At 37.4% G+C, this 16,952-nt stretch overlaps 1 protein-coding gene across 3 annotated transcripts in view; it reads right to left on the reverse strand.

Annotated features, from left to right (window-relative positions):
- The window catches only part of NTRK3 (neurotrophic receptor tyrosine kinase 3), a gene marked incomplete at both ends in the record, with an annotated part of 356,788 nt that overhangs the window by 87,005 nt on the left and 252,831 nt on the right, over nt 1-16,952 (reverse strand). Inside the window, one exon of one of the 3 annotated variants that reach the window (XM_083371340.1) lies at nt 10,465-11,113. The exons of the other annotated variants lie outside the window; for them this stretch is intronic. Coding sequence (XP_083227466.1) covers nt 10,992-11,113 — 122 coding nt within the window. Of the gene's footprint in view, nt 1-10,464; nt 11,114-16,952 lie in introns of those variants that run through there. 3 annotated transcript variants of the gene reach the window in all.

Genomic DNA, 16,952 nt, shown 5'->3' on the forward strand with positions numbered 1-16,952 from the left:
ACCTACAAACTAACATTTGGGAAAGGTATTAGAATAAGTTTTGGGGTCCTAAGATTATATTTTCTACCCAAAGTACAGGAAATTCTATTGAAATAATGCATGCCTTTGGTGAACATAAATGGAGGCTCTGCTGGAATAATTAATAAGAAACACACATATTTTCATCTCTGATGGATATGCCCAAGTATTAAAACCTTCTAGAGCTTACTATTTATAAGAAATGCATAAAATAATCTCTCAGTAAATCAAAATAAACCCACAATTAGTTTTGGGAGGAATATTCATTAAGTTGATAAGAAAATCTAAAGAGATGGTGATTCATATATTGAGACTGCTAAGATTTAGTGATAGCAGAACATCAAAAATAGGGATTTTAGATAAGCAGTAAATTTTGGGATATAAAGATAGCAGAAAATTCTAACCTATTTGTATAGCACTGAACAGAGCAATGCAGCCGTATTCTTTATTTTGTTATTTTTCATCCTTTAAAAAAAAAAGATGGGACAGAACTGCTGGATTGTCACAAGGTGGAATTTGCTAGGTAACTGTCTAAATATTCACAAGGAAAACTTTGAAAGTCATAATATACGAACATTTCATAATTGCATGTAACCTTGTTTTAATCTGTTTTGCTTTGCTTTGCTTTTAAGTTTGCTTCCAGATGATCCTGTTTGAAGAGCATATAGAGAGACCACCACTTAGATTCATTTCTGGGCAGTCATTCTAAGTGAGTCTCCATGAAAGAGCTCAGGATCAATGGTTAGCCTGGGTGGGCAATGGTGGTAGAAATGGGATGAAGAAACAGAATTCCAAAGCAGCAGACTGGATGCTTTCAAACACCTTCATCAATCGTTGTGTGGATCCATTAGATTATCAGATCTACACTAGTTTTTCATGATTCAAAGTCATCAAGAGGGCTTGGAATGCTATTCTCATCATTTCTACTCAGAGGGTCCAGATAGTATGATACAGAATAGAATAGAATAGAATAGAATAGAATAGAATAGAATAGAATAGAATAGAATAGAATAGAATAGAATAGAATAGAATAGAATAGAATAGAATAATGAAATGAAGAGTAGAGTAGAGTAGAGTAGAGTAGAATAGAATAGAATAGAATAGAATAGAATAGAATAGAATAGAATAGAATAGAATAGAATAGAATAGAATAGTGGAATGAAGAGGAGAGGAGAGGAGAGGAGAGGAGAGGAGAGGAGAGGAGAGGAGAGGAGAGGAGAGGAGAAGAGAAGAGAAGAGAAGAGAAGAGAAGAGAAGAGAAGAGAAGAGAAGAGAAGAGAAGAGAAGAGAAGAGAGGAATAGAATAGAATAGAATAGAATAGAATAGAATAGAATAGAATAGAATAGAATAGAATAGAATAGAATAGAATAGAATAGAATAGAATAGAATAGAATAACCAGAGTTGGAAGGGACCTTAGAGGCCTTCTAGTCCAACCCCCTTCTCAAGAGGAGACCATAAATCATTCCAGACAAATGGCTGTCCAGTGTCTTCTTAAAAGCCTCCAGAGATGAAGCACACACAACTTCTGAAGGCAATCCACTGGTTAATTGTTTTCACTGTTAATAAATTTGTCCTTAGTTCTAAGTTGCGTCTTTATTTGATTAGTACATAGCACACGGAAACAACCATTACAATCGGAAGCCAACTTCGGTCAAATCCTAGCTGATCCTGTATTTTTTTTTCCCCTTTCAGTCATGAATCAGAGGAAGGTAGGACTCTCACAAACTGGGAGAACTTTCCAACATATGTTCTTAAGCAATTGCTGAGAGGAACAGATTACATTACTGGAGATTTATATCAAAGGACTCACCTTTTCAGAAACCATATTGATTCCTCTTCTGCAAGACTTATTCTTCTGCAGCCCTGCTAATTTTGCTTATATACTACTTTTCACCATTGTATATAAAGCCAGTAATAAGCCAACTGGATCACTTTTCTAAAAGTGGTATTACTGTATGTTGCTTACAGTGTTCACTCTTGGCTATATGTTAGAGAGTTATGGTTAGAAAATTAGCAATTTCATGACAGTTCTTTTACAATTCTCAGAAAACCTTTGGAAACGGCATTTGTTGGTGGCTGGTCTGACAGTTAACAACCTGTTGCTGTTATTTCCTTGTTCTTGAAAACAGCAATCTGGGCACAAATATGTACCCACTCTACATCTTCTGCCATAAAACACAAACACTTACCTTTTCTAAAACCTCCTTGTATTTTAATTTAAAAAAAAATATTCTGGTATCATGCTTCTGATTTAATGTTTTTATTCTTAAATATAACAGTGCCCATATAAATTCTCCAAATGCAGTCATTTGGCAGATCTAAATAGATTAGCTACGTCATGATTAGAACATGAACCTATCCAGTTTATGAGAGAATTTGTTTTAGATTTTTTTTAATCCCACTTTATTATTTTTTTTTATAAATAACTCAAGGCAGTGATACTCCTTTGCTTCTCCTATTTTCACCACCACAACAATCCTGTGAGCTGAGTTAGACCAAGACTGAGTGATTGGCTCAAATCACCCAAATGCCTAAATGGGACTAGAACTCACTATCTCCTAGATTCTAGCCTGGTGCTTTAACCACTACACCAAACTGGCCCTCAGTTAGTGTCACACTTGTTTTGTCTACCTATTCATCTATGGATATTCTGTGTCATCCAGGCCATAGTTATCCCAAAGGTGCTTTTCCACGAGGCTTGTTTTCTTGTTTTTCTCTGAAGATGTTTTGCTTCTCATCCAAGAAGTTTCTTCAGCTCTGACCTATTCCTGAATCTCTTTAACTCATGATAGCTCAGGACAATTAGGCCAGGAACATATTAATATAACCATAAAATATTTTTAGAGACACAGTGTATTTTCTCATCTACAGCAAGTCTTTGAAGGAATTCTGAGGTTTTCTAGTTTCTCAGAAGCTACACTTTCTTTGACATACAGAATAACATCTCTTCCAGTAAGCTTTTTCTTGTTATTCCTCTAGAATCTGCATCCAGAAATAACAATATTCTACCCATTCTATGATATCCAGTTTGTTCCCACCAAGTTTCCATTATTTTCACTACAACTGTGACCTCCTATAAAACCAAACATCACAGCTTGGAGGCTTCTAGTATTTGCAAGGAAATACTTATGATCTGTATCTTCCCACAGGTCTTTGATGTGTGCATTTTTTTTCCTGTGGTCCTTTAGCTGCTTTTTCATTCTACTGTTCATGCTCTTGGATTATTTATAACCCGTTTCTATTCAAACATTCAGAAATATTTCCATCCACATTCCCCAAGGTTAAATTTGCATTTAATCATGCAAGGAAGTGAATGTATTATTTTCTCTCAAAACATACATCGTTCATAGAGGAATTCACAAACACAAAATTCCTTAATCATCTGGACACTGGGGAAAAGAACTGCATGTTTTAAGCGTGTTGGAGAACAAAATGAAAACACGAAGAAAGACCATTTACAGGAGCAGCCTCGTTGATCTCTATGAGTCGACTACACAAAGTCACAAATTCTTTCCATTGCTTCTTTGAACAAGTTGATCCCATAAGATGTATTTCCTCTTCAAAATCTGGTAGTAATTGTTCCTATGGTTCATCCAATCTTTGAATCAAATAATCACTTCCTTGGAACATCATTAAATGTCAGACTAAGAAAAGCATCAGCATCATTGTTGAAAATGCTCTATTAAACAAACACACAAGGACCTATAAAAGGGAAACTTCTCTTCTTCGTTATTTCCAATCATAATGTCACCCTCTCCTCTTCAAACCTACATTTAAAGCCTTTGGTACTGGAGCTAGCATCCTTATCCCTTTAAGCCTGAGTTTAATCTGAAACAGCAGAAGATGGGAGTAACGCTGCGTCTCAAAATGCAAAAATATTCTGTTGATATAGTTAAATCTTTGAAAGGCTATGATAGCATAGGACTTCCAAAGTTCCTTGGAATTTTAACCTTTCTTGTTTCCTGGTTTCTAAAAGATAAACTCATGGAAGGTAGCATGCAATCTGTTGCGCTGAGAGATTAACATGTTCTAAACCACCATGAGCAGTTTCATTGTCAAAGGATGGAAAAGAACACTTTAAATTTTGCCTTCAAATAAACGAGACCAATGCAAAGTTGAGAGGGAAGGCACACTACATTGGATTTTCAACAGAAGTAACAAAATATGGATTCCTTCCAACTAAGAACCATCTATTAACCTGGATTTAAAAAATGGAATTTTAGCAACCATGCAAGTATTTGAATTCATTTGAAGCTTGCTCCAACTGTAAAGATAAAGTTATCTGGCTATTTATTACCATCAACATAATTATCAGGCATCACAACCCAAGGAACTTTCTCAAAAGTTAATAAGATATATAGTTGAAAATTTACCCATGGAAATGAAACAACAAACTCTCTTTCCAAGGGCGATGTCTTTACTTACTCATACCTTACAAGTATTATGTCAAGAATTCAATTTGACCAGATCCCTAATGAAACTCACATCTTTATTGTTGATGGAGATAATTAGCATTTGCTTGGTGGTTTTCTGGCATACTCAAAGTATTACACAGACATTATAATTTCAACTACCGTATGAAGTTAGCCGTCATTATTACGTCTGTACACTGTAAGAGGGGTCACTTACAGTATTGAGAAATGATAATGGTAATGCACGCCTATCTGAATTAGTCTACAAAAGTTCTCCTGTCTTAGATATGCAATCATGAGAGGCAAATGGTTTGGGATGTAGAAGTTCAAGGCAGAAGAGGAAAAAGTCAGGCTGAACACTGTTGGAGTAAATAGAAATGGGACATTACAGTTTCCTCCACAAAACATTGTAATCAGTGAATAGGATGCATGAATAAAAGCCACATTTGGGATCGGAATACTAAGAATAAAATCAGACCCATTTGCATAGCTGCATTGATCCCATCAGGTACTTAGTAGACTAAAACCAGCAGTAGGTATCAGTCAATCAACCAGTCAGTTTAACACCTCAGAATTCTATACCTCTATTGATATTGTGTATGGGCTTATGTATATTGAACTGAGCTGCCTTCATCATCAATTCCGGTTTCTTCCACCTCTCTTGACTATATTCTGAATTTCCTGTGTGGTAACTTCTTACTCCTCTGGCTGCTTCAGAAGATAGCTAAATGAGACCCATCATTCTTCTAAAACTGAACTATTACATTCTTGCGATTCTCTGCATCCACAAATTTTAAGTTAAGAGGCATGTTATCCATTAAACTGCAGGCATTCTGCTTCATCTGACCTCTACAGCCATAATTCACTTAATCTCTCCAGTCCTGATTTCCCTAAATTGATCCGGTCTACCAAAGGAAACACTCCACGGTGCCTCAAACATGTCACCATTAAAGCAGTATTTTGAGGAAGGGCATATGTGATCAGCTGGAAGAGCTAAATTTCTCCAGGGATAATTTATTTTTATAATTGACACACTAACACTCCACTTGTCAAAATGTCTGGATCACGATTGACCCGTTTGTGTAAGGGTTTTTTTTCAGAGGCTCTACGGGATCCAAAAGATAGGGGCTTCATAATGTAAGGAAATTACTTTAAGTCATCATAAACTTCAAAGAGCTGCCCCATATACCTTCCTTATCATGACTTTTAAAAATAGTCTAATCACAGCCTCTCTAATCTAACAGGAGGGCTTTCTGTTGGAAAATGCTGGATGTCTTGATTTTTTATTTTTTTTTAAATCAGAGATATAGCTCAAGAGAAAGTGACCTTTCCTACTTAGGGAGAACACTCAAGATCTTTATTCACAGGATGCACAGTAAAGTATACATTTTTTTTTAAAAAAAGAATATTTGTAGCTCAGGGTTGAAATGAGGAGTCCTTGGTGCTCTCCAAGTTTGGTTGTTTTCTTGCAGATGTTTCATTACCCAAATTAGGTAATATCAGTTTATCAGTATCACATATGTGCACCAAGCACTTCAGAAAGCATGCGAATGGTAAGGACTAGCATTGATGATGTTACCTAGTTTGGATAATGAAACAACCCAACTCAGAAAGCACCAAGGACCCTGCATGCCAGACCTTAACATCTTGGCTTGAGTTCGGTTTATGACTCCATATCCCAACTGTGGTTGAATAAACTATACTTAGTGCATATCCCCATCAAGGTGTCGGGTGTTAGGTTGGTCCTTTGCATTCTTCCTTTATCCTATGAGATTTAAGAATGCCCTCTAGGGGGCTCCCTTCTCCTGCCCAAGAAGAACAATCTTCAACTAAGTATCTTCATAGACTTGATAAAGAATTAGGTGTCCCCCCCTAGTTTCATAAATTGCTCATTACTTTAGTGGCGTGATCGAATCCACTGCCAGTTTGATTACAGCCGTGCTTCACTCGTACAACTCAGAGGAAAGGATTTTCTGCAAAATCAGCTCGCACGCCTAGCTTCCAGTTGTAGAATGAAATAGAGAACCGTGGTTTGCACCAGGCAAATGGCAGAGGAAAGCCTTAGCTCAAGAAATGTCACTCTTCCTAAAAATGCAAACCTTTGTATTACCAACAGTGCCAACAAAATGAATAAATGACACGTTGCTGGGAAATTTATTGATCCTTTTGTTCTTCCCAAGAAAAGAGTCAGTGCAGCAGTTTAATTAGAAAATAAAGTGTTTATTAAGAAACTAGACATAAAAGACCTCTAGAGTCTCTGTGAAAGGGGATTTTCCCATTTTCATAGCACAATATGATGAACATGGAAAGAAGGGGGGAAAATGATTTGGAATGGGGGAGAATTCTTATTCAATAATGAGGTAATGATTACAATAATTAAAATTGAAAACCATCTCTCTCTCTCTCTCTTTCTTTCTTAAGACTCGCAACTTAAACCCTCCAATTTTGATGGCCCAAGGCTTGGTTCTTCATCCATCTCACCCTTTTTTATAATAATAATTCCTTCAAATAAAGGAATTATTACCTGCTGCTCAGTTTTCCAGGCTCCTTCTTCTCAATACTTTGCCATTAGAAAATTGTTTAAATACCCACAATAGCGGGCTATACATAAAGAAAATGAGACACCATTGTGTGCTTGGAGGCAGATGGAACTTAACATTACACACAATAAAATAAAACTTTTTGAAAGGTAGAAGCAAAGTGTGCTTCCAGTTTTTATTCAGAAGAAAAAGTAGGACACGTCTATTAAAACTCTGGAAAACAAGGAGCTCAAATTTGACGGCAGTGAGTTCAATGGCATTCTTTACAAATAGCATCATCAAGACCAGAAATCTAGCCTTGAATTAACTTTAGACCTAGGCTGAATCCTAGCTTGATAAATTTATATATATATATATATATATATATATATATATATATATATATATATATATATATATATATATATATATATATATATATATATATATATATATATATATATATATATATATATATATATATATATATAAAATTTATCAAGCTAGGATTCAGCCTAGGTCTAAAGTTAATATATATATATGCAACCCCCAGCTAGTGATCAGTTGCTTATGTTAATTTCCAACATACCCTGCTTTGACAAAAGCAAACCTATAGTGGCATTACAATTTTGGTTTTCAGTTCTTATTTAAATGATTTGCTGTTTCAAGCTTAAGAATCAGGTGAATTCGTGAGGCTACTTTTCCAGGTTGTTAAAGCTATCCATGGCTTTTGCACTTGACTTGATTATTTGAGCAAACCAGCAAGAAAATAAATAAAGTGATATGTTTTATAAATAAACTTCTTCTGCAATTTGCAGAAAAAGACATTCCAGCCATTTTTTGTGTGTGTGAAAGAAAACCCCATAATGACAAAATGCCTTTGCAATACGCCTGACTCGTAAAATCTTCAGTCTTAGTGCTTCAGTCTTCATTCATCTTACCCCAAGAGAGTAATTGATTAGGATAAGCAATTTTGGAAGCTATATAGCACTGCAGAAACATTTGGCAAATCTGATGGCTCAAATAATTCTCTGCAACAAGCTAAAAATCTAAACAAATACTTTTGGTCTAGGTGTCTAACCACTTCTCCTTAATAACAGTTTCACACAGCTTTCGGAGTCAGTGAGAATATTTGTAATTTGGAGAGGATGCCATGGGATATTTAAAAAATGGCTGTCCTGGGGAACTTGCCTATTCCTAAATTATGAGCATGGCAGCCACTCAAAATCAATTCATCAAAAGGCAAAGTTGTACTGTTGCTCCCAATCACAATCCTTAATCTTACCCCAAGCTGTTAACTATTTCTTCCAAAGAGATAGGTATTCTTCCAAATAAAATTTAGCTTCAACAATAAACATTTATTTTTTACTTCTAAGATGGTTAGAAGGCTCAGAAGATCTTGGAAGCAGATAAAACGTTTTGCTGGAGTCTAATACTTAATTTCACAGCATACAGGTAGACCTCAACTTACGACCACAATTGAGCCAAAATTTCAGTTTGTTAAGTGAGACAGATGTTAAGTCAATTTTACACCATTTTACGACCTTTCTTGCCACAGTGACTCGCTGCAGTCATTCAGTTAGTAACAAGGGTGTAAAGTGAATCTGGCTTCCCCATTGACTTTGCTTGTCAGAAGGTCACAAAAGGGGATTACACGACCCCGGGACTCTGCAAGCATAAATATGAACCGGTTGCCAAGCATCTGAATTTTGATCATGTGATTATGGAGATGTTGCAAAGGTCATAAGCATGAAAAATGGTCATAAGTCACTTTTTTCAGTGTTGTTGGTCACTAAATGAACTGTGGTAAATTGAAGACCACCTGTACTAGATTCACCTTTAGTTTCAATGAAATAATAATGATAATATAAATAATGTGGGGTAAGGGAGTCTGGAGCACCAAGAGAGTTGCCTTAGAATGCATTAGTGTCCATAGGAAACATATTTGCTATTCCAGGTTTTGCATTTGTCTTTATTCCTGTAGAATGGGTGGAAGCGTATTAAGGAGCGAGCTAGGAGGACAAATTTTCTGACACTGAGAATAATTAATCCATGGAGCAGCTTGCCTCCTGGAGTTATGGGTGCTCCATCACTGGAGGTTTTCAAAAATAGACTGGACAACCATTCAACTAGGACGCTGTAAGGCCTTCTGCCTTGAGCAGGGGGTTAGACTATAAGACCTCCAAGATCCCATCCAGCCCTATGATTCTACCCATGTTCTATCACTACATTCAACCAAGACTCTGAAGGAGGTTATCTAATATTGATCATTCCATATCCAGAAAATGGGGGAAAAACAACAAGAGATATTTTTCTCCAGGATGGAGATCCTGCTTCCATTGCAGAGGTTTTGAGGTGCGAGAAAGAAAAAAAAAGAATATAGATATATAGAGAGAGATCTGAGTCTAGAATCAATATTTGTGTCGATGCCAAAGACAAGAGTCTTATTCAAATCTCCTTTTGCTTAGTTTGTATGCCTTGAGCCAACCATACATTCAGGGTGTATGACGGAATTATAATACATCTCTAACTTGGTGAGAAATTAATGGAAAGAGATGGAAGAGGAGGCAAAATGAGTCAGGAAGGCAGAAAAGACTGTTGGTTTGCAGTTCTGAGATAAATAAAAAAAACTTGTGGATTTCTTCTGTATTTTCTTCTCTCTTTTTTTGTCCCTAGACTTGTTGAGATCTGCAACACCACGTCCTCATCCATCCAGGTGTGAAGTCCAGGAGCACCTTACCTCTCCACCATCCCACAAGCACTCTCTCTCTCTCTCTCTCTCTCTCTGTCTCTCTCTCTCTCTGTCTCTCTCTCTCTCTGTCTCTCTCTCTCTCTGTCTCTCTCTCTCTGTCTCTCTCTCTGTCTCTCTCTCTGTCTCTCTCTGTCTCTCTCTCTGTCTCTCTCTGTCTCTCTCTCTCTCTCTCACACACACACACACACACACACCTCCCATCCCCAGATAAAGCCATTATACAAGTAGCAGGGAAGAGGCTGGTATACAAAAACGGAACACTGAGATAGCCGAAGAGCAGGTCGAACGCATAAAAGGCACATACACTCACACGCGCAGACACAAACAAGATCATCCTACAAAAATTTTGTATTCAAAACAAAGCCACCACATTATCTCTTTCTTTTTTTTTTTTTGAGGGGGGGGCGGGTAAGTACAGCCCAGCTTTTCCCTTGATTGCTTTCCATATAGGTTCTGGTACGATAGCTTTACAACTAGATGGGATACAAGGACCGGGGGGGGGGAAAGAAGTAGGAGCTGAGGAGGCCGCCTTCATTTTATTTTTCTTACCCAGGGCCTTCTTCACTCTGTTAAAATATCTTCTGTAGTCTCCTCTCTTCTTGCTTTGGATTATTCTCCCCGTAACCTGACTACTTGCAAGGGAGAGAGAGAGTTGGGTGGTCTTAATTGAACATCGTGATGTCACAAGGATTCCCAGGCAGAAAAGAACGCATCTAAAATGGCTGGACTCGGGTCAGTTGCTTGGGTCTTGTTAATTTTTAGAGAAGAAAAATAAAATAAAATAAAAATAAAAAAGGCAAAGTGCAACTGTTGTGGTATATCCTTTGATGCTTTTTTATCTTTTCCCCCCCCCCTTAAACAACAACAACAACAACAACAAAATGTTGCTCTGCTTTTTCCTCCTGTTACGCCTTGTAGCAACACGGCAACCGATGGAGAAAAAGAAGAAGACGAGGACCAGCAGAAGAGGAGAACATTCCTTTGATCTTGTGACAGGAAGAAAAGAAAAAAATACACCCCCTTGGTTTTTCCAGCAGGATGCAATACTGAGGTCCAATCCTACCTGGTGGTGTGGCTTTGATCTGTGTACAGACCATGCTTTTGTGAAGTGTCCCATAATTCTCAAAGGGCACAACCGACAAACTTGACATCGAAACAAGGAACCTTTTCCAGGAGGGTTGTTTGTTTTTTTTAAAATTTATTTAACTTTTTTTTGTCGTTCGCCTTTTTTTTGTTTTTGCGCTGTTGATTGTGTGTGAGTTTTGTTTTTATTTTTGCTTTGTTCTTTTTAAAAGCCATGACGTCCTTTGCTGAAATAAACACTGACATCCTCAACATAAATGCCATGATGGTTAAGAGGATTAGAATGTCCAGGAAGGGTTATTGGATTCAACATAATTTCTCTGAAACCTAAAACAGGGGAAATGGGGGGTATGGGGGGGAGGAAGGAAAGAAAACAAAAGAGAACAAAAGGGAAAAAAAAGCAGAAGAGATAATAAAGAGTGGGAGAAAGGAAAAAAATAATCTTCTTATCACAAAGCAACTATTCAGACTAAGAAGGAATAGAAAAGTAGCGACATACATATAATTATCTGGAAAACAAAATAAAACAGAATAAACCATCAGACTGTCTGGAGGAGGAGTATATTCATGCGATGCATAAACTGATATCTTTTTGTTTTTTATATATATATAAATGAAAGATATAAAATTAGATATAATTTTAGATATAAAATCCAGCCTGTTCGAGACTTAACACTCTCTGAAAACGTTATGGAATTTCTGTTGTTGCTGTTCTTAAAGGAAGCTTCGCCTGCACAGAATTTATTTTTATTTACTTATTTATTTGTAAAATTCATTGGCTGCCCATCTTACAACAAGGAAACTCTGGGGACGGGGGGGGGGAGGGCTTGCGATATTAAAGAACTAAAGCAAAGCTGTGTAGATGTTTGTTTTCCTTCTTTGAGTGTTCACTTCTCTTCCGGGTTAGTGAAAGCTGATATAATAGAGTGGCGAACAAGCTGCAAAAATGAGGATAATTGGGTTTGAATTTCACCTCTACTATGATTTCACTTATGTTTGGTTCCAGTAAAGACTTGAGTGATAGATGGCAGGGGAAAAAAAATAATTTATAGAACTTTCTGTCAAGTCTCAATTCTCCTGGACATTACTTCTCAACTTGCCAACACATCTGGGAACAGATTAAGGGAACAGACTGCGGGAACCAAGGACAATTGCCAGGATCCAGAAATTCTTTCCCACAACAATATATTTCAACTTGATTGGGCAACATGAGGAGGAGGAGGAAGAAGAAAGAGCTTTTGCTATCATTACCTGGGTGGGGTCTGGCCAGAGTTGGTTTTACTTTCATTATGTGCCAATATGGCGTACTCAATAAAGTTTTGCATGAAGAGCCTGAAAAGTCTCAGAGGTGTTTACTTGGTTGGGCTTGCTAGTTGGAACTCTTGACACTTTCTCTTGAGAAAAATCTACCAAATCTTTGATACCTCCCACTGCTTTTTAGTAGCATAGGGTCAAAACAAGATGGAATTGTTTTACTGGCCTCGGGACTAACAAAGGTAGTGGATATGGCTAAGACTCCAAAGTGACTTTCCCTCACTTTGGAAAATAGTTCATTGAGGTGGTTGTAAACTATAGGAAGCAAACTCCTTGACGGATCTCATTTTTTGCCTTCTCTTCACACACACACCCCAATTGTCTCCAGAAAAACAGAAGCAGAGAAATCAGACAAGCAGAGCACAGAATTGGAGGCATGGTTGTCAGCATTGGTCTGGCCATCTTGGAGGCCTACCCCTAAGAATTTAGACTCTCATGAATGAAGGCAAATGTATGTGTCCCAGGATTAGATTGAAGGATCCAATCTGGGTTGACTATGGGCACCAGAGTTTTAGTCTTCTGAGCTTTCGGACTCACGTTAGAACCCATTCTGGGGGAACTTCTCTCCTCAGAATTTAGGAGATGAGGAGAATGCAGAGAATTTAGACTCCATTTAGTATTAAATGGGGGACCTGATGACAAATTAGGAGGAAACAGAACATCAGTAAACATCTTGGTTTCACACTGCATTTATGCTATATTGATCTGGGAGAACTCCCAAACCACTTGGGCCTGGATGAATTTAAACCAGGTGTCCCCAACCCCAGGTCCATGGACTGGTACCGGGCTGCCACATGCCAGAAACCGGGCCGCACAAACAAGCAAAGCCCCATCTGCGGGATGCAGGCAGCACACAAAACCACAGCCCCTCCGTTCTGTGGAAAACCTCTCTCCATGTAACTAGTCCCTGGTGCTAAAAAGGTTGGAGGACCTCTGATTTAAACCACACAACAGAAGAGAAAAGAAGGAAATGGCCTTATTTAGTTTACTTTTTTAGGTGGGATTTAAAAACCTCTGCATTCTGATTTTCATATGACTGATTTCATGTTTCCTGCCGATTCTTGGATTAGATTGAGTGTTGCCGTGTTACTTGATTATTGTTTCATTTTCGTTTTTTTTATGAGCAAGCTCGTGCATCTTAAAATTGGATTCAAATGTCTCAACTAAATGGAAGCCTGTGCTGAATGCTTGTTCTAGGAGAACAAATAGAAGATGAGCCAAACTCTTAAAAATAATTGTTTAATTGGGAAATACAATTCAATTGCAATATTCACTGGCATGTTCTAAGGGAAGTAGAAATCTCCGCCACTTTGGTAAAATAATATAGGATATTTTAAATTATTTCTAGTTCCTGAGAATACATTGTGTGTATGAGTATCAATTGTGCAAGAGATGGGTGACTATTTATAGCCTTGTCTTTTCTGTACAACAGGCAGAGTAGGAAAAAAAAACAATTTAAACCCACCAGGGTTTTAAGGGATGCCATCTTTCAATCCTTAGTCTGTAGGGTATTGCTTGCTACTTTCTTTTTCTGCTTTCATGAAGATTTTCATTTACAGTCTCCTGGCTTGATGCTAGGACTAGATTTCTAAGTTGTCTACAGCGGAAAATTATTGCTTGCATTAGCCTTGCTAGAGCACAGATTGAAGGCCATAACTGTGAATTTGGAGGATAATCTTTATTCAGAAGAGGATCAAGGCCTAAGGAGGGGTTTTTTCCCAGGTTCTTGCAGCTTATAGCTCACATTTTTAACCATCACAATATACCAGCTTTCAACATTGTACCAAACTGAAATCAATCTGGTTTTTCTTCATCAACCTTGGGTGTTTTTGTTCTGTCTAAATTGATACAGTGCTTACTTCCTAAAGATTATTTAAGATCTTTTGGGATATATCCAATTTGTAGCTCATTCTGAGTAGCATTTATGCACTATAATGGTTTATCTGTGTTCCTTTGGGAACTGACTCTCTATTTTTTGATCTGTACTGAATTTTGGAAATCTGGATGTTTTGGCACTTAGGAAGAAATATAAAATGACCATAAAAAATATGTACAGGTCTAAAGCACTTGAATTGGTCACCAAAATGAAAGTATGTTGCCTATGTTATACTGTAATACAGTATGGTTGTAATATCTTCCATCATATTTTTCAGCTGATGAAAAATATAAATATATTTTTCTGTGATGCCATTTCTCACTTTGTCTGCCCATACTTCTCATCTGAAAAAAACCCATAGGAAGAGTTATTTTCTAGTATTTTCCCTTGGGATTTAACAGAAGCATGAGAAAGAAGCAAGTGGCAGAGATCTCTGAAAAAAAAATGTGTATATATTTATATATAGCTCTTGGCTAGCTTGTAAAACAAGAACAGCACCCTTGAGAATTTCTTAGAGATCACCTTTTCATCCTTTTAAATAAAAAGGTAAAGGTTCCCCCGCACATGCGTGCTAGTCATTTCCAACTCTAGGGGCCGGTGCTCATCTCCGTTTCAAAGCCAAAGAGCCAGCGCTTGTCCGAGGATGTCTCCGTGGTCACGTGGCCGGCATGACTAGACGCCAAAGGCGCACGGAACGCTGTTACCTTCCCACTGTAGTGGTCCCTATTTTTCTACTTGCATTTTTACATGCTTTCAAACTGCTGGGTTGGCAGAAGCTGGGACGAGTAACAGGCACTCACTCTGTTACATATTTTTTCCCACCAATCTCAATCTCATTGATTTAATATTTTTTAAATTGGGTTTTAACTTTTGTATGGTTGATTTTTAACTCCCTGTAAACCGCCCTGAGTCCTCAGGGAAAGGGCGGTATATAAATGCAATAAAATAAAATAAATAAAAATAAAATAAATAAGAACCGGTGAAAAATGTAGGGTAAGGGGTTTATATGGCAATAGACTCTACCTATCTTTGAAAAGAGTGAATTGTAATTCCTCCTAAAATTATTATTTATCAAATGTATTGGCCACGCAGGGTAACAGTGAAGTTGGTAGACCCCATGTCATAATCAGTCTCATGAAAAGCCTCAGTGAAACATTTGTCAATTCTTCAATCTTTGGGCCACCTCCCCTTTGTCCCTGGAAGTTGCCAAATCTATTTGTAGAGTATTTTCACAAGTCTTCAGTCTCTCTCTCTCTCTCAATCTCTCTTTCTCTTTTGCATTATTTAAAAGATGCAAAATACTTAAAGAACAGCTTGCAAATTCACAAGGAGGCTGTGTATATATAAGCACACTGGCCTGATTCATTCTTTATGGGAGCGATGCTAAAGTTATAATTCTCCCTTCATAGTGTTGCTATCCTGTTACAATGACATTATTTACTAACTTTACTAAAATATTACAAAAGTGCTTGTTTAAAGTGTAATTTAGGGCATTTTAAAATGCTGCAGGTCTATATGGAAACGAAACAGAATTGACTTATGCAGTCTCCTCCAAACATGTATGCTCTAGATAAATTGGATTACAACTCCCAAAATTTGTACTGAGCAGAAACGAATGTTGACAATATTAGGAAAAGTTACCTAAGAAACCGTGGCTTGAACAACCACTAGAATGGGATTTCTACTGGTAATTAATGACACTGGTTAAAGTCAACCTGAATGACTTCAAGATGCATGCATTTTAACACTCAGAATTCTCAGCAATGGTTATATCTAAGTCTGCATTTCTAGAGGTTCCCATGCTGGGGAAGGTTAGCTAAATAAAATTTTTATGTGTAATAACCTGTCTGAGATGGTGTAGGTTCTCCTGCTTAAGCAGAGGGCTGGACTAGAAGATTTCCATTTTGCTTTTAGCTCTAGAAATAATTTTCAAATGTATACACGGAACAAGATATTCAAAGGCTATTTAAATGTCACTTGTGTTACACATCTTCCTATATGTTTCTCAAAAGGCTGCTTGTTCGAAACCCCAAGTTTATTTCATATGGATCAGAAACCAGGATGGTGTTTGCTTGGAAGTATTTCATATTTATATATATGGTCTATGTTTGTGTCTACATTTATATGATATAAACAGTGTCAGCAGGCACCTGGAATATGCGATCAGTAAATTTCAAAAGGCTTTGGAATATGGATTGCATTGGGATGAATATTGCCTTTTTAGTACTAATACAGATAGTCCTTGACTTATCACCACAACTGGGAGTGGAGTTTCTGTTGCTAAGCAAGGCGATTGTTAAGCAAATTGTCTCCAATTTTACTACCTTTCTTGCCGTGGCTCTAACTGCATCACTGCAGTTATCATTAAGTGAATCATGAGGGTGTTAAACAAATCTGGCTTCCCCCATTGACTCTGCTTGTTGGGAGTTGGCTAGGAATGTTCGACAACCATAATGAATTCATGATGTTAGCCAAGTGCCTGAATTCTGGTCATGTGACCATGGGGATGTTGCAACAGCTGAAACATGCCAGTGCCAGTTGTAACTAATTTTTCCCAGTGCCCTTGTAACTTTTAAAAGTCACTAAGCAAATGGTAGTAAGTTGAGGACTATCCATATGGTCTAAATAAAATACAATCAGCAGAGACGGGCACAGTCAGAACTCCTTATTTTGCAAGCCAAAATGTAATTTCAATTAAAAATAATAACAACTGCCGCTTTCCTGTTCAGAATCCATTCCTTATGTAGCCAAGGTATAATTTTTAATCCAATCTAAGAAGGGGATTCTCAAAGATAAATGATCTATAACTCCATGCCTAGTCTAATATGCTGTATTATAGGTTGGCTTGTGAGGTGCAAAAAATGCAGTCCTTTGGAATCATGGTTTATGCTGGAATTTGTTTTTGTAACTAGAACAGGAGAAAGAATATCCTACCCTGGTCTATTCTATGCTATTAGAAGGCGATGGAGCCCAAAG

The sequence above is a fragment of the Vipera ursinii genome, assembly GCF_947247035.1.
Source record: "Vipera ursinii genome assembly, chromosome: 11".
Lineage (NCBI taxonomy): Eukaryota > Metazoa > Chordata > Lepidosauria > Squamata > Viperidae > Vipera > Vipera ursinii.